Genomic DNA, 27,338 nt, shown 5'->3' with positions numbered 1-27,338 from the left:
AATTTGCCTATATATATATATACACGTAATCACTTGTAGTCTGAACTTTGTTTCCATCCAGAGCTGAATGGTTGTTCTAGAATTTTGTGAATGAAAGGAACAGTGTATATGGTCTCCTTTTGGAGTAGAGGTTGAACTGCATCCAGAAGCCTAGCATAGCCAAGTGCCAGAAATTCTGTCCTTGCAATCTTATGTAATGTACAATCTTGAGCTTCTCTTAAGATATAAATTTGCAGTTCAGTACAGCCATATCTAAATCAGGTAATGTAAAGAACACTTGTTTTGTCTCGCAGACAGGGGTTTTTTTGTAGCAGGAATCATTTGCATATTAGGCCACACACCCCTGATGTAGCCAATCCTCCTGAGCTTACAGTAGGCCCTGTACTAAGGGCCCTGTAAGCTCTTGAAGGATTGGCTACATTGGGGTGGGGTGGCCTTATATGCAAAGGAGCTCCTGCTACAAAAAAAGCCCTGCTCACAGACTTGATTCACACATGGAAGAGAACGAGCTTTTTCTACACTCTCATTTTCCTTCCTTTGTGTTCCTGTTGCTTTGGGTTTGTTTGTCTTTCTTTTTCCACATGTTTTGATCCCTCTAGAGGTTGATTCAGTATTACAACACTGTTTGTCTAGCATAAAAACCACCTCTTTCTCTTTAAGCTTGAATCAAGTCACATTTATTTAAGTGGAAATGCAATGGGAAGAGGTGGTGGCTTGGTTAGAAAATTAAAGTTGGACCAGAATCCTTGTTGACTCATAATTGTGCCTTGAGTATGAGAAGATAAGACAGAACAGAAATGTTTTTAATAAATAATTCACTAAGCAGGCTTGGGAAAGTCATCCTCTTGTAATGTAGTCCTAAGTAGATGTCCCATAGAACTCAGTTGAGCTTACTCCATAGTAAGTGTGTTGAGGTTGTAGCCTCATATCATATAGGCCCATTCCAAAGATAAATTAGGACTTCATGATGGCTACTTCGGGTTTCTCTAAACAAGGTATTTGTGAATTTCCTGCATTGTGCAGGGGAGGTTGGACTAGATGACCCTGGAAGTCCCTTCCAGCTCTGTGATTCTATTATTCAAAGGGAGAGGATACAAATGTCATCCCCAAAATGGAGGAATTGTATGCTGGTTTACACAAAAGTTAGCAAGTCACATAGCTCATCTTTACCAGAGCTTAGGAATTCAGCAGGGTCAGCCATGGTGAGTACCTGGGATGGGAGACCGCCAAGAAAGGCTGGTGTGGGGAACCCGGTCAGAGGCTTTACTCGGGAGGCGACCACTTTAAATTTCTCCCTGGTCACCTTCCCTCAGTCCCTCAGTATCACTCCCAGAAATCCTGTCAGAACTCTTAATAATTGACACCAGACGGTTTTAATGTTAACAAACACAAAATATTTATTAGGTAACAAAAGGCAAGGAGGGGAATGAAATAATATTGATTATAACTGTTCAATATTAAAAGGCAAATCAGTTGGCAGCTGGTTGGCAGAATAAAATAATTACAGAGAGTAGAGACTTTTCAGGCTGAGGTAAAATATAACACAACTTTGGCAGAAGATCCTTAAAATAAATAATAAACCAGGCAGGTTTCAGAGTTCCACTAGACTCTACTTCACACAGGCTGTCTCTGCCTTCTGGGCACTCAGAATGCTGTTTCTTCAGATGTTTTACCCTAACTTAGGCAGTGCCAAATCATATAAATAACAAACTTCAATCACTCTCCCACACACATACAGAGAACTCCTGACTGGTGTCAGTATTCTCCCTCACAGACCCTTTCACACTAGCTATCTTCCAGGACTCGCATCCCTCAATTCCGATGCGTCTCAGCCCCCACAGCTAGTCTTCTGGTCTGAGTCTTGGGCAACCCTGCTGACCACCAGAATCCAGTTCTCCCCTCAGTGTGTACCGGTATTTGTGTGATCTTGTTTGCACTTGAAGATTGCCTGATGCACTGGCAAAATCTCCCTCAGAGTTTCAAACCGCTTGAAAACTCCCTCTTCCAGACAGAGTCCACTCAGCTCTGTCTCCCACAAGGAGCCCAGCCACTTTGGCTGCTCTCAGGCCCTCATCCAGTTGATTTTACAACAGCCTGGCTTAAGCCCACTGTCTTCACTTCAGACTGGTATACTGAAGACCTCTCTCGAAGACACCCTGGCTTAGACTAAAAATCCTGAGGTGATTTTTTGCTGAGCAAACCTCAAAAGGATACTTTTCCGTTGCTCAGACAACGTTCCAGCCAATCGCTGCAAACCTGTTTCTCAGCTACTCAGGCTAAGGGCCTGAGTCCATCACAGCTGGGGTTGCTATGCAGAGGCAAGCAATGGCAAACCACCTCTGCTTGTCTTTCACCAGGATCACCTCATGGATGGAGTCATCATGAGTGTGACTTGGTGGCGTTGCCTTCTTCTTCAGCACAATTACTGGTTGTCCACGATTTCCCCCCTTTCATCAAATTTGATCGTTACAGTGTATTTTTTTTTAAAAAAATTCTTAATCTGTTACAGCAAAAGTACCACAGGAGCCTAGTGGTACCTTAAAGATTAGCAAGAGTTCATTCAAACATGGAGGGTTGTCATGTTTTGTAGACAATTGTCTCCTTCATTAGATGAATGCGGACAATCCTTACTTGGCAAATATGACATGCATCACTGACAAACTGGGATCTAGTCCCCCAGATCTTATGCTGAAATCAAATCTTATTTGGTAAAAAGTGCTGCTGAACTCCTGTGTATTCTTGATTTCCATAGGTGAAGGTGTAGGAGTGGTAGAATCAGGCCATCAAGAGTAATAATAGGGTGAGAGACAGACAGTTTTCGCATAATTTTGAGGGTACTGCCAGAAAGTTGTTATTGTCAATGGTGAATACACCCATTCCAGAATCTACTCTGACAAACACTGTTGAAGAACAAGAAGAACCCTGCTGGATAAACAATTAGTACAGCATTCTATGAACACAATGCTGTTTGTGGAAGTTGTTTTCCCTGCCCAGGAACTGGCATTCAAAGGAACATGGGGGTTTCAGTTAGCCATAATTATATGGCTAACAGCCACTGATTAATCCTCCTTTTAAAGCCACTCAGGTTAGCAACCATCCCTAAATACTGTGAAATGGAATTCCATACATTAATTATGCATTCTGGCAAGTATTTCCTTTTGTCTGTCCTGAATCTACAGCACGTCAACTTTATCAGGGCACCCAGAGTTCTAGTCCTTTGATAAGGAGAGGAAAAATTTCTCCATACCGTACATAATTTTATAAACCCCTAGCTGTTAGATTATTCTTATATTCGCAGAAGCATATTATACAATTCACTCAACACTTTGTGTAAAATGACAAATTAAGCTTTACTGGAGAGCTATTTTACAGAGTGATAACTAATTTACTGCATGGTACAGCATGTAACAGAAGAAGGACAATTAGCTCACAACTGGGGAAAAAAAAGAATGCTCAGAGATGCAAATTAGCATCCTCAAACTAACCAATAAATAAACAGTACTTCATAGACAGCTTCAAGAAGGGACTGGATAAACATATGGAGCAGAGAGGTCCATCAGTGGCTATTAGCCACAGCATATTGTTGGAACACTCTGTCTGGGACAGTGATGCTCTGTACTCTTGGTGCTTGGAGGAGGGGCACAATGGTAGGGCTTCTAGTTTCCTAGCCCCACTGATGGACCTGCTGAGGGCACCTGGGTTTTTTGGCCACTGTGTGATACAGAGTATTGGACTGGATGGGCCATTGGCCTGATCCAACATGGCTTCTCTGATGTTCTTACTTCACCTTCACTATAGTTGATGCACTGTCAATTTGCAAATCTTAACATTAGCTCTAATGAAAGTTAAAGCAGAAGGTACCAAACCAGGACTACAGCTGAACATCAAGAAGACCAAAGAAATGACTACTACAGAATTATACAACTTTAAGGCTGACAATGAAGAAACTGAAATTGTTAAAAAAGATTTTCCATTCCTTGCCTCCATCAACAACCAAAATGGAGACTGCAACCAATAAATCAGAAGGAGAGTGACACTTGGGAAGACAGCCATAAAGGAACTGGAAAAGATCGTAAAGTGTAAGGATGAGTTTCTGCAGACCAAAGTCAAGATAATTCATACCATGTATGGGTATAAGTTGGACAATGAAGAAAGCTGACAAGAGGAAAATCAATTCATTTGAATGGTAATGTTGGAAGCAGCGCTTCCTCTAAGCTCTGTTAGTGTGAACTAGTTCACAGATTTTTTTAGCCTCCAGCTCACACATTTTTGTCTTAGCTCAGGAAAAATGGCCCCAGAGCACAATAGTTTATGCAGTAGCTCACAACTTTAATGCCAGTAGCTCACAAAGTAGAATTTTTCACAAGACTCTGCAGCTTAGAGGAAACACTGGTTGGAGGAGAGTTTTACAGATAAGATGGTCCACCAAAAAGACAAATAAGTGGGTTATATACTAAACAAAGCCTGAATTCTCCCTAGAAACTAAAATAACCAAACCAGGGGTCCCCCAACCATTTTGAAACTGGCCCTGCTATACCACGGTGCTTTCCAGTGTTCCTTCTAAGCTGAGTTAGTGTGAGCTAGCTCACTGTTTTTTAGCCTCCAGCTCACACCTTTTGGTCTTTGCTCAGAAAAAATGACCCCAGAGCAAACTCATTTATGCAGTAGCCAAATCGCTCGCTCACAACTTTAATGCCAGTAGCTCACAAAGCAGAATTTTTGCTCACAAGACTCCACAGCATAGAGGGAGCATTGGTGCCTTCCGTCCCTGGAAAAGACAACAATGCTAGAAAAAGTGGAAGGCAGTGGGGAAAGAGGAAAACCTAATGTGAGATGGTCTGACTCAATAAAGGAAGCCAATGGCCTTCAATTTGCAAGACCTAAACAAAGCTGTCAATAGCAGGACACTTGGGGGATAATTTGTTCATAGGGTCGCCATAACTTAGAAGCGGTTTGAAAGCACATAATGCAGATCTTGGCCTCTCTTAGCTTTCTTTCCTTCTAAATTGAGAAACCCCAAACTCTTTAACCTTTCCCTTGCAATTAAGTGTCCCAGCCCCAATCGTTCTGGTTGCCCTTTTCTGCACCTTTTCTAACCCCGCAATATCCCTTTGGTACTGGCTTTACAACGCTGTCTGAAAAGAGACTCGAGAAGATTAAAGACGTGCAGGCATTTTGCCAAGGGTCAGAATGTCTCTGTCATACTGTTTTTTTATTTTCTCTCCGGTATGTTCAAAACCTCAAGGGGCTCTTTTAGCAGCAGGGCTGCCGTGTGCTTTAGCAGGAGAAACACTGCTCTGTCTCGCTTCATGCTGGGCAAAAGCTTTCAGGGGATCCATTTCCAATCAGAAGAGCCTTTTTAAAAATTTCTGACAAGTACTTTATCCCATTTTGTACATTAGTGCAATTTTGGCAAGCTTGTTGTAAATGGTGAAATTACTATACAGATGAACGCTGTAGAGAACTATGATTTCAGGTCGCTTCATAGAGAAATTATTAATACGTAGCCGACCCAAAATGGGCAACGTATTATCTTAAGACTGGAGGGGGTGTAAAAGCTTCGGGAGGCCTTTTTTTTACCGCAGAGGTGATTCTGTCTAAATTTAAGCACCTTTTAAGCTCCCGCTAGTTAGAGTGAAACACGCTAGGGTTTCAGGGCCCAATCTCAAACACATTTACTTGGGAGTAAGTCCCACAGAAGCTGCCCAGCAGCGCAGAGTGGTAAAGCTGCAGTACTGCAGTCCGAGCTCTCTGTTCATGACCTGAGTTTGTTCCCGGCGGAAGCTGGGTTCACGTAGCCGGCTCAAGGTTGACTCAGCCTTCCATCCTTCCGAGGTGGGTAAAATGAGTACCCAGCTTGCTGGGGGGGGGGGGGGGGCGGTGTAGATATTTGGGGAAAGCAATGGCAAACCCTGGCTGTGACATGTCAGAACTTTCTTCCACCCATGCTGAAGACTGTGCTGCAAGAGGTTTAATTCTGGCTGCAGCTGCTGCACTGCCATACTGAACCAAAAGGATAGCCTTCAGAGGGTAAGCAATAGGCAAGCTTTCTAGTTAACACAGGATTACCAGACAGAATGGAGAGATATCAAATTCACAGGTATAAGCAGAACAGGATTCGTTTCAAATACTTTCTTTCACCACAGTACTTAACGACAAAATACTTCGCATATTAGTCAAGCAGAGTACCGCAGGGGTTTCGAACTCATGTGTTATGAGGACCAGCTCTGACATAAATGAGACCTTATTGGGCTGAGCCATGTGAGGCTGGGGCATATGTGTACCTATTTAAGATTAGGTAGCAGAAAGATAAACTTTATAAAGGACACGGACAAACACAAAAGATCTTTTTTTAAAAACATGCTTAAAACAGCACTTGTTGGTCTTAAAGGTGTTTTCTTTGTATCTCTCCCATGGGATCCAGGGAATTGGGCAAAGGAAGCTCTGGCTCTTTCCTTCCTTCCCCAGGGGGCCAGGAGGGGGAGGAGCCTCAGCCAGTAGAAGGAAGAGAGGCTTGGCTCTGCTGTGCAATTGATAGAGCCTGGCAAAGCAAGCTCTCTCTCCCCTCCTTCCTCCCCAAATGAGGAGTCTCAGCCAATGAAAAAAAAATAGAGACTTTGCTCTGTAGCTCCTATGCAATTGAGCAAGCCTGACAAAGCAAGCTGTGATGCAGAAAGAAGCAAGAGAGAGGGAGAAAGATGACAGCCAGTTGCTCGGGGGCCTGATAGGAGCCCTGAGCCTGCTTCAGCGGGGGAGGGCGGGATACAAATAAAATTTTACCTTACCTTTACCTTACAAAGGGCCCAATTCAGCCCCCGGGCCACATGTTTGACACCCCTGGAGTACAGCATTGAAATACCAGGGATTACAGAATGGTGTATTTGGCCAGGCTGCAAACAGCTCCATGCAAATACAGAAATCACTTCTCTGTTTTGCATTCTTGACGTAGCTCTTCATTCTGCATCCTGTCCCAGCCCTAGAGGGCCCTCAATGCTTCAGGGGCAAGAGAGCATTCAGAAGAGCCTGGATTCCTGCCTTATGTGTTTCAGTCCACTGAAATCAAGATACTTACACGTGCTTGACTGAATTGTGGACTTCCTCTTCAGACCATTATTTACTTTAGGTGAGTATAATAATTTGAACTGATACACGCACTAGCTCCGCACATTGCTGAACGTATTTAAATTCCAGTCAGTCACACTTACCTTTCCATTCTCTCTGATTGTGATTTGTGCAACAGAAAAAAGCATACTTTTCCTAGGTTCAGTGCATGTTATCAAAATGTCAATACAGCTGCACAGCCAGAATGAAGAGTAATGATCTTGCATTCAAAAACAGATTATTTAATCATAAAATTCACAACAGCAGGGCAACCACAGGCATTCTAAGCACAGGTTTCTTTCCCTATATTAACCACTAGGTCCATATCAGATTATTTATGAGTGTATACAGAAAGCTTGTACATTGTAAATATGGCTTGTAATGACTAAAGCTGAATTATTTAAGCACTTCTTGGCATTATATGGCTGTATGATCAGAATCAAATGCAGAAAATAAATTGATCTTTCCCTCTGTTGTTTAAAAACATTATGCTTCTTCAAAACAATATTTACAAATGAATAAAAGCATTGGGGAGGGGGGACCTGTGATGTTACCCAAAGAGGCGGCATCCTACTTAATTGGGGGAATTAATATGAGGAAACGGAGTACAAGGCAGGTAACTGCAATCTCCACCAATGTATACCAGGATTTTTCCCCTTTAAGAGAACTCTCAAACCAGGGAGATGTTCAACTGGAAAGGCTTTTTATTAAAAGAGAAATAAGAGGGCAAAACAAATACACTTAAAACATGAAAGGTCGCTAAGAGAAAAACTGGGAGAAGTGGGGATAGTTGAGGGGAAAAGGATCTTGTAGAGGTCCACAGAAGCATCAGCAAAATCGCCAGCATTTCACAAGGAGAAGAAACCCACGAAGTGGGGGTACATACTGTTGGTACCAGGAACACACACAGCACTGGTGCCTAGGGACTCCAGATATAGGACAAAATGCTCCCTTGGGCAAGCTGATATATTTGCCCCCAAAACAATAACTTGATGTGGGGGGTTGGGGGGTTGGAGGTAGACAATGATTTGGGAGAAACTTGATGGGTTTCCCTGAGGCAGACTATTGGTGTGAATGGGGCTTGATGACCCTGTAAGTACCGAATGGAAAAAGCTACTAGTTTTGGTGAACAGAATTAAGTGTTGCTGAATTTTCACTTAAGGTAAGTGTAAGCAGAGGAAGTGTAAGCAGAGGAAGTGTAAGCAGAGGAATGGGATTCATCCAGATGTGCATCAGTAGGTCTTGGGAGACCCACTGTAGTTATGCATCTCTCCAGGGTGTGGAGGACACTTTAGCCAGTCAGCTGCTCAGACTCACCTTCCAAAATACTTTCCCAGGCTCTTACCTAGCTGGCATCTATTTTGATATCACTTTAGGGGGGCATTAAAGACAAGTGTTTATGTCTCTTTAACCGCTGAATTGCTCTGTGGGAGGTCTGACTGCAAACAGCATCAGTCACTTAGCATCTTTTGCAAACCATGGATCTACTTAACTGCTGTGAGGAAAAACATTAAAGAGCTTTTCAATCACTGGAGTCACTTCAGCTTGAGACACTGGCCCCAGTCCTTCCAATTAGACATATTTATGTCCATGTGATGACTTGCACTCTTCGGACACACTTGTCCTGGTGGTGCCCTATCTCAGAGCACTGTAAGTCCAGCAACAATCAGGTCACGGGTCTTTGGGATGGGACAATCAGTCCTTTGGAGTGGCTTACCCCAGTGGAGGGTGCCTTCACTTTCTGCATTCAAGAAGGCATGCAAATCTTTTTATTCCAAAAGGTGTTCAGTGGATGGTAAACTAGTTTGGGCAGATTTGGCTGTGCCATTTCTGTTTTGTGATTGACTGTTTTGATGCATTTGGAACTTGTTGACTCTTTTGTTAATTTTCCTTGTGGATGGAAACCCTTCTATGACTACTGGAATCAGGAGGCATAGACGGACTAACAGTGTTAGTCTTTTATAGAAGGTGTTTTGAATTGGTTTGAAATTTTGTAGATTGCCAGTACAATGATGGACATGCTATTAATAAGTTTGAGAGAGAATAGCTGAATTTGAATATGATATTTTCTTTCCACCACCCCCTTTTGTTACAGAAAACTTTATCTTCTTGATTACTTAATCATCCAAGTTGTAATTTTCTTAAATATTTTTAAATATATGCATTTAAAATAAATATCATGTGAGTGACAGAAAAGCAGGAGGTGGCCATTTTAAAAACCAAATGTATATGCCAAGCACCAGTGCTCCCTCTAAGCTGTGGAGTCTTGTGAGCAAAATTCTAGTTTGTGAGCTACTCACAATAAAGTTGTCAGCGAACAATTTGGCTGCTGCAGAAAATAATTTGTACTGGGGCCAGACTTCCTGAGTTATGACAAAAATGTGTGACCCAGAGGTTAAAAATCTGTGAGCTAGCTCACACTCAGAGGGAACACAGCCAGGCACATAGGGAGAAGACCTACACTGATCCAAGACCATTCCCCAACCCTGACAAGCAGCAGCTCTTTAAAGTGTCTGACTGGTCCTTCCCATCCTCTTTTCCCTGCAGAGATTAATCTACAAATCCTTCCCTCAGCTCTTTTTACAAGGCAGAAACGGAGGTCTCTTGTTCCTCAGGCTGGAAATAATAAAACAGGAAATTGCAGGCATCTTAAAGACTATGAAAGAATGTATTCCTAAAGGACACCAGACCTCTCTTTTATCCTGCTGTTAGGGACTAGCATAGAATTATTTTGCAGGGAAAGAGAGAAAAAAGATGGGAAACGGTTATTACCACAAGAAGTGAGCAGTGACTTACAAAAACTCCTATCCTGCCACAAATGTTAGTCTTTAAGGTGTTACAGGAGGACTCCAACTTCTACAAACACAGATACCCAACACATTTTGTTAGTCTTTAAGGTGCTGCTGGACTCTTGCTGTTTTCTACTGCTACAGACAGACCAACAAAGTATACAGACGGCTACCCATCTTGATCTGTTACCACTATAAAACTGAAGTTTTGTGGCCCCTTAAACTAACAACAATTAGTTTGAGATGCGATTTCACCAGTCACAACCAATGTTCCCTCTAAGCTGAGTCAGGGTGAGCTAGCTCACATTTTTTTTAGCCTCCAGCTCACACATTTTTGTCTTAGCTCAGTTAGAATGGCCCCAGAGCAAACTAATTTGTGCAGTAGCCAAATTGCCCACTCACAACTTTAACATGAGTAGCTCACAAAGCAGAATTTTGGCTCACAAGACTCCACAGATTAGAGGGAGCACCAATGTGCCCTCTAAGCTGCAGAGTCTTTTGAGCAAAACTTCTGCTCTGTGAGCTACCGGCATTACAGTTGTGAGCTACTGCATCAATTAGCTTGCTCTGGGGCCATTTTTTCCCGAGCCAAGACAAAAATGTGTGAGCTGGAAACTAAAAAAATGTGAGCTGCCTCTCACCAACTCAGGTTAGAGGGAACACTGGTCCCAACCAACATTCCCTCTAAGCTGCTGAGTCTTGTGAGCAAAAATTCTACTTTGTGAACTACTGGCATTAAAGTTGTGAGGTACTGTATAAATTACTGTGCTCTGGGGTCATCCTTCCTGAGCGAAGACAAGAATGTGTGAGCTGGAGGCTAAAAAGCTGCGAGCTACCTCACACCTACTCTGGTTAGAAAGAACACTGCACTGATCACAACCCACCCTCCCCGAGAGAGAAGTGAGGGACTGGGTATGCTTATTGAGAACGGGGAGGGGGGGGGGCGTGTGCCCAGGCTTGGCGTGCAGTGCACTGCATTACACAATGAATCAAGTGTGAATTCAGCACGTCAAAACGGGGAAAGCCCCGCAATAAGGCTGAGGCTTTGGGAAACACGCGCGCTCCGCGAGGAAGCTCGCCGAGAGTGCACGGCTGGCGCCACACCACATGGCCCTGGCTTCTCTGTAGCGCAGCCGCCCGGGCTTCTTCTCAACGCGGGAGTCTCCCCAAGCCTCTTTCAGCAAGTTCCCGCCTCTTAGCGAAGGCGGGGGAAGGAGGAGGAGGCGGGGGGGGGGGAGAGAGCGGTTCCCTCTCCTCCTCGGCGAAGGGGAGAGGGCGCCAAACAAAGGGGAGGCTGTGCGCGCCCCGTGCCATCCCCCGGGCGCAGCGGCGACGACCCCGCGGCGCTCGCGGAGGAAGGCTGAGGAGGCGGCGGCTGCAGGGGGAGCGGCGGCTGCATGGCCAGCGGCTTCCTGAGGCGGCGTGGGGCGTTCAGGCTCGAGGGGCGCTCTCGGCTAGGGGCCTCAGCCGCGCGCCAACATGGCCATCGCGCACATCGCCACCGAGTACGTCTTCTCGGACTTCTTGCTGAAGGAGCCGTCGGAGGGCAAGTACAAGGGGCTGCGGCTGGAGCTGGCCGTCGACAAGCTGGTGACCTGCATCGCCGTCGGGCTGCCTCTCCTGCTTATCTCGCTCGCCTTCGCCCAGGAGATCTCGATAGGTAACCCGCGAATGGGCAAAAAACGCGCCTCCCCCGCGGCCGGCTTTGCATGGTGGAAACCAACCCGGCTCCGGCTAAATGGCCAAGCCCTGGGGGGACTGTACCACTGCAGGTGGGGGGGGGAGGTGCCATTTTGCAAAAATCGCATGCGCGTCCCCTGCGTGTAAGTAAAAGCAGCAGACGAGGTGGTACTAGCCCCATCGTCCTGTTGCTGTGGTAATTGCTTGTGGGCAGATTCCTTTAACAACATAGGCAAGGCAGCTTCGAAAAGGTTGTTCCCTCCCATACTGTCAGTCTGAGGTGGTAGAGACCATTCTGCAGGCTGTGGCTGGAGATTCTACCGTGTCATCCTGCCTGCCTCTTGTGTAGATCCAGCCCAGGACGCGCCCTTTGGCAGGGCGTCACACTTCCGATTCACCTGTTGTGTGCGCTTCTTTCCTTGGCTTTTCTCCACGCGCGTGTGGAGGGTGAATTGTGTGAACTGGCTTCGTCGTGTTGCAAAGCTGTGTACCTCTTGGTGGGTTCACTTGTTGCATGGTGAAGAGGGGAACATGCCTGTGTGAATTGCAGACTGAAGAAGTCACTGAAGTCATTAGTGAGTGAAGGAAGGTGTATTAGGAGGGTCCTTTAAACAAAAAAGGTACTGGAATTGAAGTCCCTGCCCGCTGTTTTACCAATGGGCTCTGTCTCTGTCTGTCTGTCTGTCTGTCTGTCTATCTATTCAACTTCTAAACCACCCTTCCCCATACTTGGGGTTCAAAACAGTGCACAACATTAAAAGAAATACAGTCATCAGTGCATTTAAAACAAGTAAAAAAACAATAAAAACAGACGTGGAGTGAGATGGACAAATTAACTAAAACTTTAAGAGACTATGACTTAGATATATTCAAAAATGAGTGGAAGAAATTTAAAGGATATATGGAGAAAGAGTGGAACGTAAAAAGACATTGGACAATTTTTTAGTATCAATGAGAAAAGAAAAGTATTGAACTTTGATTGGTTAGCGGTACCTTTATAATTGAACTTAAATGTATAACTTCGGGGAAGTCAAGTATTGGAGGGAGGGGGGGTTGAAATATCATATGGGTTAGTATAGAAAAGAGATAACTAAATATTGTAACCATAGGTTATCAATAAATTGTTAAAACACAAAAAACAATAACAGGCACGATAACCATTCCTGATGGTGTCTAAAAAACCAGATTTATCCTTACCTCAAGGGGAAGAGAAAGAAAGGTGGGCCTCGCTAAGCGAAGACGTCAGACATATGCCTGGCGGAACATCTCTGTCTTATAGGCCTAAGTCCCACAGGGCATGGATGTTGTTAGGCACTGAGTTCCACCAGGTCGGAGCCAGGGCTGAGAAAGCCCTGAGTCTGGTTGAGGACACCCAGATATTTTTCAGGGATCACCAGTAGATTTTTCTCCACTGAGTGCATCACTCTTCGAGAGGTATACTGGAAACCAATGTTTGGCTGGGATTTCTCAATACCGCAAGGAGAGCAGCACTCTATACATGCTCATAGTTATTCTTTGTTGTCACTTCAAATGGGGCAGGAGGGCTTCATTTCTTGAATGGGTTACTGATAAATGCCCTGCCAGAATTCAGCTGTTTCATGGTTTTGTCTTTGGGGAAGTTAACTTTTTCATCAGAGAATTCTAAATAATAAACAGCATTGAAAGCCTCGCTCTCTAAGGTGCTTCTGGACTCGAATCTATCTGTTTGGTAGAACAGAAAGTCTTTAAGAGCTGTGAAGAGATGTATAATGCATCAGGGCGAACTGGCACCATTCATATGCTGGCTTTGTTCTCATCAATATAGGCAAAGACAAGTAATGATGCAACAGAACAGAAAAGCAAATTGACATGCTGTTGAAAAGCAGTTTGGGATCTGACTGCTGGGGGGGAAAGGGCAAAAATTAGTCAAAGCCAAGGAATTTAAATGTAACTTGCACGGTATGACTAATTTTGCTCTCTTGGCCATTATCTGGACTTACTTTAATGATTTTACTGCATCCAATGCTCCCAGGTCATTTACTAAACCAATTACTTTGGTCATATACACATAGAACTAAAAACCTGTTGAAGTAGATCTGGGGTTGTTTTCCTTTCTGTCTCTCCCCTCTTCTTACCTTTTAATCATCTGCTTGAAGCTTTCTTAATTGCATCTGAAAATGGACTGTCGCTCTCAGTGAGCCATGACTCAACAGAACTGCTGCCCTTCTTTGCAATTTGAGTTCCAAGAAGCTGTATTCTCTCACTAAGAATGATGTCAGCTAGGGCGAAAGAAACTACTGATTGTACATGACTACCTTAGGGACCGTCTCTGAGATCAGATGCACAAAATCTTGTGACAATCCCCAGGCCAAAGGAGGCGAAAGTGAAGAATACGCGAGAAAGGGCCTTTTCAATCGTAGCTCCTCACTGGTGGAACCAACTACTGGATGAAGTGCGGGCCCTGCGGAATCTTGCTCAATTCCGTAGAGCCTGCAAGACTACCCTTTTCCAACTGGCCTTCTCTTAAGGTGGATTTTAGTCTACTACATACGGCCATCATACGTTACAAGAGGAGAATATCTAGAACATAGCACCTGTAAATGTTAGTTTTTAATTTTGATGGTTTTAATTATATTGGTTTTAAGGTAATTAATGAATTGTATATTGTATTGATAATGTTTTATATTGTAATTATGTATTATTATATGTTGTGAGCTGCCTTGAGCCTGCTGCAGCTGGGAGGGCGGGATATAAATAAAATATTATTATTTCCCCAAAGTATTATTTATGCTTTTAAAACAAAAAGTTGTCTTATGGCACCCTATTTGGCACCCAAAAAGATTTGTTATGCCGTAAGTTTTTATTTATTCTACTTCATCATCTTGATTGCTTTCGTCACAATGCATTTTAGAGTACCAGAAGATTTTTTTTATTCTTTTGCAACATAACACACACATGTGTGTATGTTTCAAACAACTTTTTAGAAGTCTGAGTTTTAGCTTGAACGCAAAAGGAAAACAAAAAGGTTTTTTGTTCGGGGTCCTGATTTTGGTCCTTCTCCCTAACCTAGAAGTTATTCTTACCACTTTAAGATAAATCGTATTAGTTATTATTCTCATTATTTGCACATTTCCTCAGTAATGCATTGTCTAGACTGCTGTGACCCACTTTTGACTTTCCACCCATCATTAGGAAATTGCAAATCCAGTCTGAACTCAATTTTTGCAATATTTAAATACAATTCATCCTAGATCCTCCATTTTTTAATTTATTTAAAGCATTTTTGTACTGCTTGTTTTGCAATTTTAGATAGTATTTCAGGTAACCCATAAAATATGAAAATATAAAGCAAAACAAAAAACATTAGAAACATTGAAATCCAGTAACTAAAGAAAGCTACTAAAATACGGTAGCTGGAATAAACAAAGCAACAACCAGAGATATTCAAGATAAAAACTCTCAGATGCCTGCTACAATGAAGTAGAAAATGGTTCAAGATAGTGAAGTGGGAGGGCAAAGTGAGTCTTCAGTAGCAGGGAAATGCAGTCTGAGCCCTGTAGATGAGAAGGCCTCGTCCCTGTCAAAATGTCTCACCTTAAACAGCAGGGCAAAATGAGCAGGACTTTAGTAAAGTAACTGCAGATCTCAGGTGTCTTCACATTCCAATTAGTGTACAGGGAGTAGAAAATGGATGTTTGCAGGGCTTTTTTTGAGCAGGAACACACAGGAACACAGTTCCAGTTGGCTTGGTGTCAAAGGGTGTGGCCTATTATGCAAATAAGTTCCTGCTGGGCTTTTTCTACAAAAAAGCCCTGTGTGAAACAATGCTGATGTCAGGGGGTGTGACCTAATATGCAAATGAGTTCCTGCTGGGTCTTTTCTACATAAAAAGCCCTGGATGTCTGTAAAAGAGGCAGGGCCACCTTGCCATTTTGGCACTCTTAAACCTTTAAGAACCATGTAAAAGAAGACAGAATTATACCACACGTTACAGTGCTTCAGATATTTGAAAAGTTGCACTTGATTTCCCTCTTGTAGCTACAAGCAGTGTTCCCTCTAAGCTGCAGAGTCTTGTGAGCAAAAATTCTCGTGAGCTACTGGCATTAAAGTTATGAGCTACTGCATAAATTAGTGTGCTCCGGGGTCATCCTTCCTGACGTAAGACAAAAATGCGTGAGCCAGAGGCTAAAAATCTGTGAGCTAGCTCACGCTAACTCACCGTAGAGGGAACACTGGCTACAGGCCTGCAATGTTGAAAGACTGGCTATCATTACTGTTTGGCAGGAAATCAGGATGTGTGTGTGCTAAGTGCTGTCAAATCCCTTATGACTTACGGTGGCCCTATGAATTAGTGTGCTCCAAAATATCCTATTGTTAACCTTGCTCAGGTCTTGCAAACTGAGGGCCATGGATTCCTCGACTAAGTCAGTCCACCTCACATTGGGTCTTCCCTCTTGTCCTGCTGCCTTCAACTTTTCCTAGCATTGTTGTATTTTTCCAGACTCCTGTCGTCTTATAAGGAAATCAAAATACACATGATTTTACCAGGGGTGGCCAAACCGTGGCTCGGGAGCCACACATGGCTCTTTCACACATATTGGCTGCTAACAGACCGGCACTTTCGGCACCTCTGAAATCGACCCAAAAAATCCCTCCACAAACAAACATCTGCTGCCCGTCCTTGTCCCGTACTCACCCCGTCCTCCGGTGTCCACAGTGTGACTAAAAAAGCTACCACTTCCAAAGTGGTAGCAAATTTTTGAGCTGCAATCCAGTCGCCTCCTTGGTGTCTGGAAACAGAAGGGCGCAAGCAAGGTGTCTTGGCAGTGTGAAATGGACAAGCCGCCCCAAGTTGCATCAGTGTTTTAAATTAAAACTGTTCGGTGCGCATGAGCACACATGTGCATGCATATGATTACTGAAAATGTACAGGGACAGGAACGGTGTGCAATGGCTGCCTGAACATGCCCATGTTGCCCCATGGACGGGATGGGGACGGCGTGCAGGGGAGTATGTGGAGGCTTCAGATTTGGGATGCCTCCCAACTGCCCCAAAATGCCCATCTGTTATCAGCCATTGTATGGCTCTTGAAGCCCCCACCATCCCATTGGCCAGCTTGGAGAAGGCATTTCTCTTTAAATCAAGTCAAGCCAGTCATGGCTTTGAAAATGTATTTAAAGTTGTTTTCTTGCTGCTTCTTTCTCCCCATATATTTTCCTTCCTTCCTCCTCCTTCCTTCCTTCCATCCAGCCATCTTGTGGCTTTCAAACATCTGATGTTTACTGTATGTGGCTCTTACATTAAGTAAGTTCAGCCACCACTGGATTATAGTGAGTCATACCATAGTGAGTCATGCCAGTGGAGATCCTCTTAATTGGAGATTCCAGGGACTGGACTTTGGACCTTCTGCATGCAAAACAGGAATGCCTTGGTTTTGCCTAAGGATTTAAAATAGATCACTGTAACAATTTGTGATTTATAAGAGAATGTAAAGGTCATCTTATCTGTACTCACCAATCAAATGAATGATTGGATTGCTCTGAAAAGTGGGTTAAAGTCTACAGATGCTTTATTTTGTTTAAGATTAGGCTGTAGCCCACGATTTGACAGTAAAGTAAACTTTCGGGAGCTCCTTTGTCTTGCTATCAGTCAGTTTCATCAGCTGCTCACATAACCTGTGTTTGATAACTTGTTCAATTATCCCATATTTTTTCTGATTTCCTCCCTTGAGATCCCCCCCCCACACACACACACACTTTGATTTTTCCCTCAAACTCTTTATACGCTTTTTATGGAAGCATTCTTTGTAAGCTGGCTGCCTTTTTAGGCGGGGAAAGGCAAGATAAAATCTAAATAAAGTACTTAGTTTCAAAGTCCACAAAGAAAATGTTAGCATGTAACATGCTCTCTTTGAATCAGTTTGCTTTGATGATCTGTTCGCAACAGAAACATTCTTGAGGGCAAAGCTGATAAAAGGACGCCTTGTTCACTTGCAACATTTATTTCCTACGCAAAGATCATATACACAAGAAAAAAGAGGTACACCTTCCTATATGAAGTATAGCATAACAGTTTATTTTGCTGGCAGGCAAATGAAGCAGAGGTCCATCAGTGGCTATTAGCCACAGTGTGTGTGTGTGTGTATGTATGTATGTGTGTGTGTGTATATATATATATATAAAATTTTTGCCACTGTGTGACACAGAGTGTTGGACTGGATGGGCCATTGGCCTGATCTAACATGGCTTCTCTTATGTTCTTAATGAAAGAAGAAGACGACATTGGATTTATATTCCACCCTCCACTCAAGGGTCTCAGAGCGGCTCACAATCTCCTTTACCTTCCTCCCCCACAACAGACACCCTGTGAAGTGGGTAGGGCTGAGAGGACTCTCACAGCAGCTGCCCTTTCAAGGACATCCTCTGCCAGAACTATGGCTGACCCAAGGCCATGCTAGCAGGTGAAAGTGGAGGAGTGGGGAATCAAACCCGGTTCTCCCAGATAAGAGTTCGCATACTTAACCACTACACCAAAGTGGAAAAGAAAAGATTTATACTGTTAGAAGTGCGTAAGTCTCTTTAGGCTTATACTGGAACCATGTAAGTTATGAATGTTTATGCAAAAGTAACATCCATTTTATTCGGAAGGGCTGATTACCACCTGAGTGTATAGGATTTCAGCCTTTGTTTCTTTCCCTTCCCCAGTCTTAATCCTTGTTATTTCTCTGTCTTATCTCTGGAGTGAAATCCCCAGGAAAGACCAGATATTTAGAACACCACCCTAAAGTGAGTCACAAAAATGTTGGCAATTGTTAGCCTGCTAGTTTTTGCTTTATTCTTCACTTCTTCTTCTCCCCCTTCTTCTTCCAATAAGTTCAGGGCAGCATGCATGGGGCAAGGAGGGTTGCTTTCATAACAACCTTGTAAGGTAGGTTAGGTGGTTGTGCTCCATGTAGGCAGTTATGATGCTAATGTCAAACAGTCACCAAAGGCATCATCCCACAGCTTTTTTTGTAGCAGGAGCTCCTTTGCATATTAGGCCACACACCCCTGATGTAGCTAATCCTTCAAGAACTTACAGTAGGCCCTGCAAGAAGAGCCCTGTAAGCTCTTAGAGGATTGGCTACAGAAGAGGGGTGTGGCCTAATATGCAGAGTAGTTCCCGCTACAAAAAAACCCAGCACCAAAAAAACATCAGCACCATTTTCAGTTTTGTTTTCAAGAAGCGAGAGACAAAATGAGTAAAAGACTGATATACAGAGTAAATGTATAGACTTGTCAAAGGCCTGGAGGGGGAAAAATGCCCTCTTAAGTGACGTTATTTTATGCTCCATGCCATTAAAAGCTTCAGCTGCCTCTTTCAATACATTGGAATGGATCCAACCAACTTTTCTGCTGGTGAAAAAAGATGAGGGGAGGATCCTTTTGATTCCCAGAAAAGACAGTGCTGGAACATGCATGTACAGAAGTTGTGCAGGATAAGGGTTGTAACAAGAAAAGGAATTGAGCAAGGTTGAGTGACAAAACTAGGCTGGATCTAATCTTTTAAGCCTCTATTAAAGGCACAGAATTTTTTTTCTCCAGGCCTGCTGACAACCCTGTCAACATATGTTTATGTTAAAAGTTGGTCTTGTGTTCTGGCTAAATGTAGGGTTTTGATTTAGGATAGGTCAGAGATTACAGGCTGAAAAACAGGCTCTTGGTTGCTTGCTAAGTGTTACTGCTGAGTTGGGCTTAAACTCAGCTCTCCTCCCCAGTCTATCAGTACTTTTGTCTGCTACCACCCCTTTCTAAATCTTAATGAGTTCTTTTATATTTTTTAAAAAACCCTAGATCATATGACTCCAGTAAAATTTATGACCACTCATGTTTCTGTACAGTTAGTGCTGCTGGAAATCTAACAGGTATGTTTTGAACCTTGTTGGTCTTCTATGAATGCATTGTAAAGATTGGGTTCCAGTGATAAATAAGCCTCCAGAATGAAGAAAGATGGATGAAACATATTGATATCTAGAACAGACGTCTTTGGAAGGGCTTCCTTTAGTTCTATGAACTAAATACTGGAATATTGTTACTCCTTTGTGATTGGAAAGACTGTTTTTGAACTGTCTTCTGTGAATATCTTTTTGCTACATGCTCTTGTTTATTCGAAGTTCTATGTGCAAGCTTGGTCAGAACACCACTGACCTCTACATTACACTGAACGGTTGTTTAAAATTTATGGTGTCTCTTAGCAGTTTTTTATTTACACAGCTGTATGCTAAGATCCGATAGTTTTGCAACCTTCAGATAGTCCCTGGAGATTTCCCACTATTACAACTCATCTCCAGGTGACAAAAAGCAGCTTACTTGGAGAAAATGGCCACTTGGGAACATAGACTCTGTGGCATTCTACCCCATAAAGTCTCTTTCTTCCCCAAATCTGCCCCTTCTCAGGCTCCACCCACAAAAATCTCTGGATATTTCCCAGCCAAAAGCAGGCTACTGCTTTTGGAAATAAACACGTCTTTCAAAGACGTCTGTTCTAGATATCAATATGTTTCATCCATCTTTCTTCATTCTGGAGGCTTATTTATCACTGGAACCCAATCTTTACAATACATTCATAGAAGACCAACAAGGTTCAAAACATACCTGTGTACAGTAGTGTTTATTTCAAGGCGAGTCTATATCCACATTAGAGGAAGCCAAGTGCCTCCACAGCAAAAAAGACAGCTGTGCTCCTGTTTTCTAACCAGCTCTGAAAAAGGACCACGAACTGTATGGGGAAAATACCAGAGGACTTTCCTTTCCTCCAGTTCCATACACTTTTCTTTTGGATGTTCCCGTCTTGTTAGGCAATTCTTTTCGCAGATCTTTTTTACTCCGCTGAGAATTGGTAGTGGGACTTTCCAAGAATCAGGAATGATGAAGCCTCACAGCTGCCGGAGTTTATATTTAGCATGGGGTGAGGCCAATATTCCAGATTCCATGAGACACCAAGCAAAAATCTTTGTTTCACATCACTTCCACTGCTTTTCCAACTCTACTGACAGTGACCTTTTCTTTACTGATTTCTCCACCAGATCTGCTCAATGGGCCACACTCATTCTCTTTCCCTTTCAGCCTCTGCCTAACAATGTCTGTCTCTTGGAAGTTTCACTTTCTGATTTATACTTAGCTGCAAAATCTGCAGAGAGAGCACTGAATAATATTGCTGCAGCTGTCTTTTGAATTCTTCCTCCAGCTCTGACACAGGCTTATGGACTTCATAGCCAGCTTGTAAATAGCAGCTTGCTTGTCGCTGACCTGGATAACCCAGGCAAGCCTGATCTTGTCAAATCTTGGAAGCTAAGCAGGACTGACCCTGGCAAGGACTTGGATGGGAGAACTTCTTGGAAAACCAGAAATAGGAGGCAAAGGTCTCCTTGTCTTCCAGGCATGCATGCTCACACAATCACACACCAATACAGAAAAATACAAAAACAAAATAGCAGCTTGCTTGGTCAACTGTGGGTGATTCCTCTGTGTTTGTTCCTGAATTGGAACTCTCTCTCTCTCATCATCCACTTCCAAGTCCCCCCCCCCTCCATTCTGAGCATGTTTCTCAGACTTCCTTTGATCAAGACAGGTAGCAGTTGTTAATCTGTCTGTAGCAGTAGGTAGGACCTTTTTGGTAGAAAAAGCCCAGCAGGAACTCATTTGCATATTAAGCCACACCCTCTGATTGCACTATTGTTTCACATAGGACTTTTTTGTAGAAAAAGCCTGGAAAGGAAAGGTCCCCTGTGCAAGCACCAGTCGTTTCCAACTCTGGGGTGACGTTGCTTTCACAACATTTTCACGGCAGACTTTTTACAGGGTGGTTTGCCATTGCCTTCCAAAGTCATCTACACTTTCCCCTCAGCAAGCTGGGTACTCATTTTACCGACCCCAACAGGAACTAATTTACATATTAGGCCACAGGCTCTGACACCAAGCCAGCCGGAACTGTTCCTGCTCAAAAAAAGCCCTGGCAGTAGGAACGAGACCAGGAGCACCTTAAAGACTAACCAGATTTGTGGCAGGATATTCAAAATATTTCAGATGCCTGAAGAAGTGAGCAGTGATTCACGAAATCTCATCCCCTGCCATAAATTTGGTTACTCTTTAAGGTGCTCCTGAAAATTTGCTTTGCTTGCCATCTTTGGAGGAAGAACACAGTCCAAGTGTGTGAGTATGCGTTCTGTACAAGATGGCGCAAAATGAGCCCTCTGGTTTACATAATGGGGGGGGGGGAATACAAGGGATAATGTCAGTCAATGGAGGAAAGCACACAGAAAGCTCCCATATGGACATTTGGTTGCCAGTGCAAATGCCCTGCATTTGGCATGGCAGTTAATACCAGATGGTTGTATGGATGCAGCCCGTTTTGAGAGATAATCGTTTCTAGGGCTGTACTAAAGTTGGTTGCCCTTTTTTAATTTGCAGCACACTCAATTACATGTGTAGAGCTGTTAAGGTAACAAAAATTGTTCTGGTCTAATCACCGTTTAAGGCTCATTTGCAGCTTTTATCTGCTTTATCAGGTTCAGAATGAAAAGAACATTCCCATCATGCAAAACTAGATTTTCATTAAACTGTGCTTAGTATAATTGCCAAACACAAGCCATTCCATTAATTGTAACTATTTAGGATACATCAAACTAATATCCATGACCGTGGCTTGAAGTTATTCACCACAATTAGTCTGAATAATAAAATCTATTGTAATGTTGAAGGAGAGTTTTATTGATACCATGGACCATCAAAAAGACAAATAAGTGGGTTCTAGATCATAAGAAGAGCCCTGCTGGATCAGACCGGTGGTTCATCTAGTCCAGCATCCTGTCTCATACAATGGCCAAATAGTTCCTCTGGACAGCCAACAGCAGGGCACAGAGGCTGAGGCCTTTGCCGACATTGCCTTCTGGCTCAGGGATTCAGAGGATTACTGCTTCTGAATGTGCAGCTTCTTCCCCTCAGTCACCATGGCTATTAGCCACTGATAGACTTATCCTCCATGAATCTATCTAATCCTCTTTTAAAGCTGCTTATTCCTGTGGCCATCACTACATCCTCTGGCGGCAAATTCCACATTTCAGTCACTCTTTGTGTAAGATAGTATTTCCTTTTGTCCATCCTACTGCCCATCCGCTTCATCGGATGCCCTTTAGTTCTAGTATTTTGGGAGAAAGAGAGAAGGTTCTATTTGTCAACTCTCTCCACCCCAGGCATAATTTTATAAACCTGTTATCACGTTCCCCCTTAGTCAGAACAAGCCTGAACTCTCTCTAGAAGCTAAAATGACTAAACTGAGTCTTAGGGCTGCCAACATCCAGTGATCAGCTGTAAAAGCAGATCTCCTGCTTTTACAGCTGATCTCTAGCTGGCGGAGATCAGCTCCCCTGGAGAAAATGGAAACAGAAACACCGAAAAGCAATACAAAATGTGTAATATGTTATATAAAGTGATGCATCTTCTAACTTCTACAATAAACAATTAGTAAATACATAAATCACAATCACAGTAGCCAGATTCCCAGGGTCCTCCTATTTCGAAGCTCCTTTAGAGTCAGTTTCAATGTGCTTTACCCAAGGCTCATAACAGGCAATAGATATCCAGAGCTGTCAGTTTAGGAAGATGTAACAGAAGCCCAAATAAAGAGAAAAAGAGGAGGAGATTGGATTTGTACCGCTCCCTTTACAACCTGAAGGGGTCTCAGAGTGGGTTACAATCTCCTTTCCCTTCCCCTCCCCACATCAGACACCCTGTGAGGTAGGTAGGGCTCAGAGAACTCTGACAGAAACTGCTCTTGAGCAGAAGAACAGTTCTGAGACAACTTGTGGCTGACCTAAAGCCATTCCAGCAGCTGCAAGAGGAGGAGTGGGGAATCAAACCCGGTTCTCCAAGATAAGAGTCTGCATACTTAACCACTACACCGAACTGGCTTTTTAATTAGTTCATAGAGTCACCTTAAGTCAGAAACAACTTGGCTGCACTTTACACACACACACAGTTTGACTATGGCTTCATGGAACGTATGAATGCAAACTGGGATGTGGGATAGTATGGTGTCACCCAATCATGTCTGGTCTTGGAAGCTAAGACGAGCCGGTACTTGGATGGGTGACCACCAAGGAAGACTCTGCAGAGAGAAATTGGTGGAGAATGCGGGCATTATCCTGTTTGTGTGAACACACGCGTGTCTTCATACAGGCAGACGTAAGGTTGCACCGTTCAGAAAGTCTTGCTAGCGAGGCTATTGTGTGAGTGATTGAGTGAATGAGTTCTGTGTGAACGGCTCTAGCGAGCATCTCTATATAATTGTGGGTTGGGCTACTCCCATTTCTATCATTCAGCGTTGGACTTCTCAGCCGCCCCTAGGAGGCCAGACCCCTCGAAAGAGGACTGAGCCCGATAGAACGCAAGGGGGAAGTCCCGTGAAGCCTGGCCGCCGTCCCGAGGCCTTTCTAAACGCGTCTATCGTGGGAGGGAATGTCAGGATAGGTCAGAGCTGTTAAGATCTGGATAGAGCACCCTTCCCTTCTCCCTTTTCTTTAGAGCGTAGTGCACACACACTACATACACACTCAGACACTTGCACACACACACCCAAGTCCTTACACGAGTCTAGGCCAAGGCTAGTCTAAGGCACCCGACAGTCAAGAAGGCAGGTGGGTCGTAGGACCGCTGCAATCTGACTGCTGGGCAACTTTTTATTTTGTTTGCCCGAAGACGCGACCGTTGGGTCGGCTCGTGGCTCCCTTTCGCCCGAGACGCGATCGTTGGGTCGGCTCGTGGCTCCCTTTCGCCCGAAGACGCGACCGTTGGGTCGGCTCGTGGCTCCCTTTCGCCCGAGACGCGATCGTTGGGTCGGCTCGTGGCTCCCTTTTCTGGCCGAGACGCGATCGTTGGGTCGGCTCGTTGCCTAAAATTTCGCCCGAGACGCGATCGTTGGGTCGGCTCGTGGCTCCCTTTTCTGGCCGAGACGCAATCATAGGATTGGCTCACTGCCCCCTAAACCCAAGCCGAAGCGCAATCAGAGATTGGCAGTAGGCAAAACAAAAAAAGGGGAACATAAGTAAAGTTGCCAGCCCAGGTGTAAAATAGCACATAGGAGCCAGAAAGCATCTGGAAATATGCTGCTAGTTCTTACACTTGGCTGTGCCTTTAAGAGAATTTAGTGGAAGGAGCAAGAAGCTCTCCTTTAGGGTTAAAAATTTGTCCCGGGTCTGAGGAGATAGGCAATCTTCCCAGCCGAAAAATTTCCCTTTTGCTTAGGGCCAACAGAGGAAAAGCTCAGGCTCTGAGACTTTTAAAACTTTTGATTTGTTTGGAGGCAGAGGCTAGAGAAAAGCCCCTCCTGAGGAGCTCAACAATGTGTGCAAGGCCATAAGCCCATGCCACAAACATTTGTTAGTGTTGCAGAGAACTAAGGAAGGTCCTGCAACTCCCTCCTTTACTTGTGAGGCACACAGAGGTGTCCTGCAAGTTCTTTACTCCCCAATAAGCAGGAAAAGTGCCAGGGAAAGCCCCTGCATCAGTTAATTTTGGTGGCCTGTGGTTAGGCACCTAACAGTGCAGGAAAACCAGCCCTGCAAGTAAAGTTAGAACTTTGAAAGGAACTAAATTGTAAGCTATGGAAATCTTTGCCAAAAAGGAAGAAGTCCCCAAGTTGGAAAAATGGTTAATAAAGAAAGGGGACAACCCCTGGAACAAGGGAATCTTTAACCAAGGCTCTGATCCCCTTCAGTCCTTTAGAGATATATTTGAGGAGAACTGTAGCAACAAAACAATAAGTTCGGGCAAAAGAGACCTTTTTGCGACATGGGGTTTGTTTGAAGCCCTACGGGATAGCACTACCTTGATTAAACAACTCAAGGAACAGCTTACACAAAAAGAGGTGCAGACAGAAAAGAAGGGAAAAGAATTGGAGGCAAGCCTTAAGAGACATGCAGAGGTGCTGGAGGATGAGTTCCGGAAGCATACAGCGGAAAAGGAACTCATACTCCAGACCCATGAGGCTGAAAAAGCAGAATTGCATAGAAAACATGCCGCAGAGATAAATAGACTGGTGGCGGAGAACAATAGCTTGGACCTCGACTGGCAACATGCAAGTCGAACCATAGAGCAGATTAAGGCAGAGAAACACACCTTAAACTTAGTGCATCAAGACACCATGTCCGCTCTGAAAAAGGCCCAAGTGCAGTTAAAAGCATTGGACAAAGAGCTGGAACAAACAAAAGACAGAAATAGTAAGTTGCAACATGCCGTTGAAATTGTTACAGAAAAGATCCGAAAAAACAGAGAAGCAGCCAATCATGAGGCATGTAAAAAGGAGATTGCCTTGCTGCATCAAAAGCTAGACCGTAAAAACGCTCTTATAGCGACGGTCTCTCCATCCACCCTTTATGCTTTTTCGGACGAGGAAAGCGAGGATGAAGAGGTGGTAGAAGGAAATAAAAGCAGGTCAGCCCCAGTCCGTCCTGTGGTCACTAAAAAGACCACAGCCAGAAAACAGAATGGAGCTGAATCTGTAAAAGTAGTGAAGGAAACCAGATCTTGGGGAGCAGAGGACATTAAAATGGCTGCCAGCTTCCTTGGCCCCTATAACATAGACACCTCAGTGTTGTGGATGGCCAGCGCTAGAATTCACTACAAAGAAGCCTCCTTAACTGAATTAAACCATGTGCTGAGATTATGCGCCTCAGGCCCTGAACTAGACAAAGTAAGAAATGTAATGTATCGCCTGAACCTGTCTAATGCCACCATCTTAGAATGGATGGCTGAGGTACTATTTGCCACCTGGGATGGAGAGGATATAAAAGATCTCTACCATCAGACCTTACAAGGTCATGATGAGCGTCCAGTGAGCTATCTAATAAGGAAGAAATTCCTAGCAGAAGCAGCTAAGGTAGTATCACCCAAAGACAATGGGGAACCAGATTATGAGAATCAAAATTTCATATCCGATGTGATCAGAGGTCTCAATATACCCACCTTGAGGTGCTATGGCATAACAGCCCTGGTAAACACCACCTGGAAAGATCTAGAGGCTAATCTTGACAGAGTTGGCAATTTTATGGAAAGAGAGAGTAGAATGAAAGCTGACTATGCAAAAAGGGAAATAGTTCATGAAGACTACACAGCTAGATTAAGTGCGCATGAGAAGGAGATAGCAAATTTAACCCACTCTCTCCATGAGGTCAAATGGAGACTGGAGAATGCTTTAAAGCATGCCCAAGTCTCTGAACAAAGAGTTGCTGTTTTAGAAACACAGCTCACTCAGGCACAATATAATCAAGAGCAGGGTGGGCATGGAAAAGAGAGCCAGAACTGGAAGTTCCAAAACAATGGCCTTGGTTCCAGCTCTTCTTGCCATCCCCAGCTTGCCCCAAAGGTTCCCCTTCACAAGCAGGCTTATGCTCCTAGGCAGACACAGTCAGCCTCTGGGCAACCCTGGCCTCAGCGGACCCCTCGAGACAAAGTCAGAATGGCAGCTTGGTCCCAGCTTAGAGCCACTGGAGCAGACATGAGGCAGTTTGATAAGCAGCCCACACATGTGCTACTTGCTGCACTTTCAGAAGCCATGAAGCCACCAGGGCACATGGTTCCCAAAGCCCCAGGGTTTGCAGAAAATGGAGGTAGCTTCCCCAAAGCTACTGCTTTGGAAAATTTCCCTAATAAGGAAAGGGTAGGGAAACTTACAAATCCTACTCATGAAAAGGATTTAGAAATCCAAAAGCTTGCTGAGAAAAATCAGGAACTTCAGCAAAAGTTAGAAGCTAGT

At 43.9% G+C, this 27,338-nt stretch overlaps 1 protein-coding gene across 1 annotated transcript in view; it reads left to right on the top strand.

Annotated features, from left to right (window-relative positions):
- The first annotated feature begins 11,321 nt into the window (after nt 1–11,321).
- The window catches only part of PANX1 (pannexin 1), a 36,428-nt gene continuing 20,411 nt past the window's right edge, over nt 11,322–27,338 (top strand). The window contains exon 1 of the mRNA XM_060234931.1: nt 11,322–11,550. Within this exon, the coding sequence (XP_060090914.1) occupies nt 11,370–11,550 (181 nt within the window). The 5' untranslated portion in view covers nt 11,322–11,369. The remainder of the gene's footprint in view (nt 11,551–27,338) is intronic.

This window comes from Heteronotia binoei, chromosome 3 (assembly GCF_032191835.1).
Source record: "Heteronotia binoei isolate CCM8104 ecotype False Entrance Well chromosome 3, APGP_CSIRO_Hbin_v1, whole genome shotgun sequence".
Classification (NCBI taxonomy): Eukaryota; Metazoa; Chordata; class Lepidosauria; order Squamata; family Gekkonidae; genus Heteronotia; species Heteronotia binoei.
Note: the sequence above shows the minus strand (reverse complement) of the source record. Positions and strands in the feature narration are given on the sequence as shown.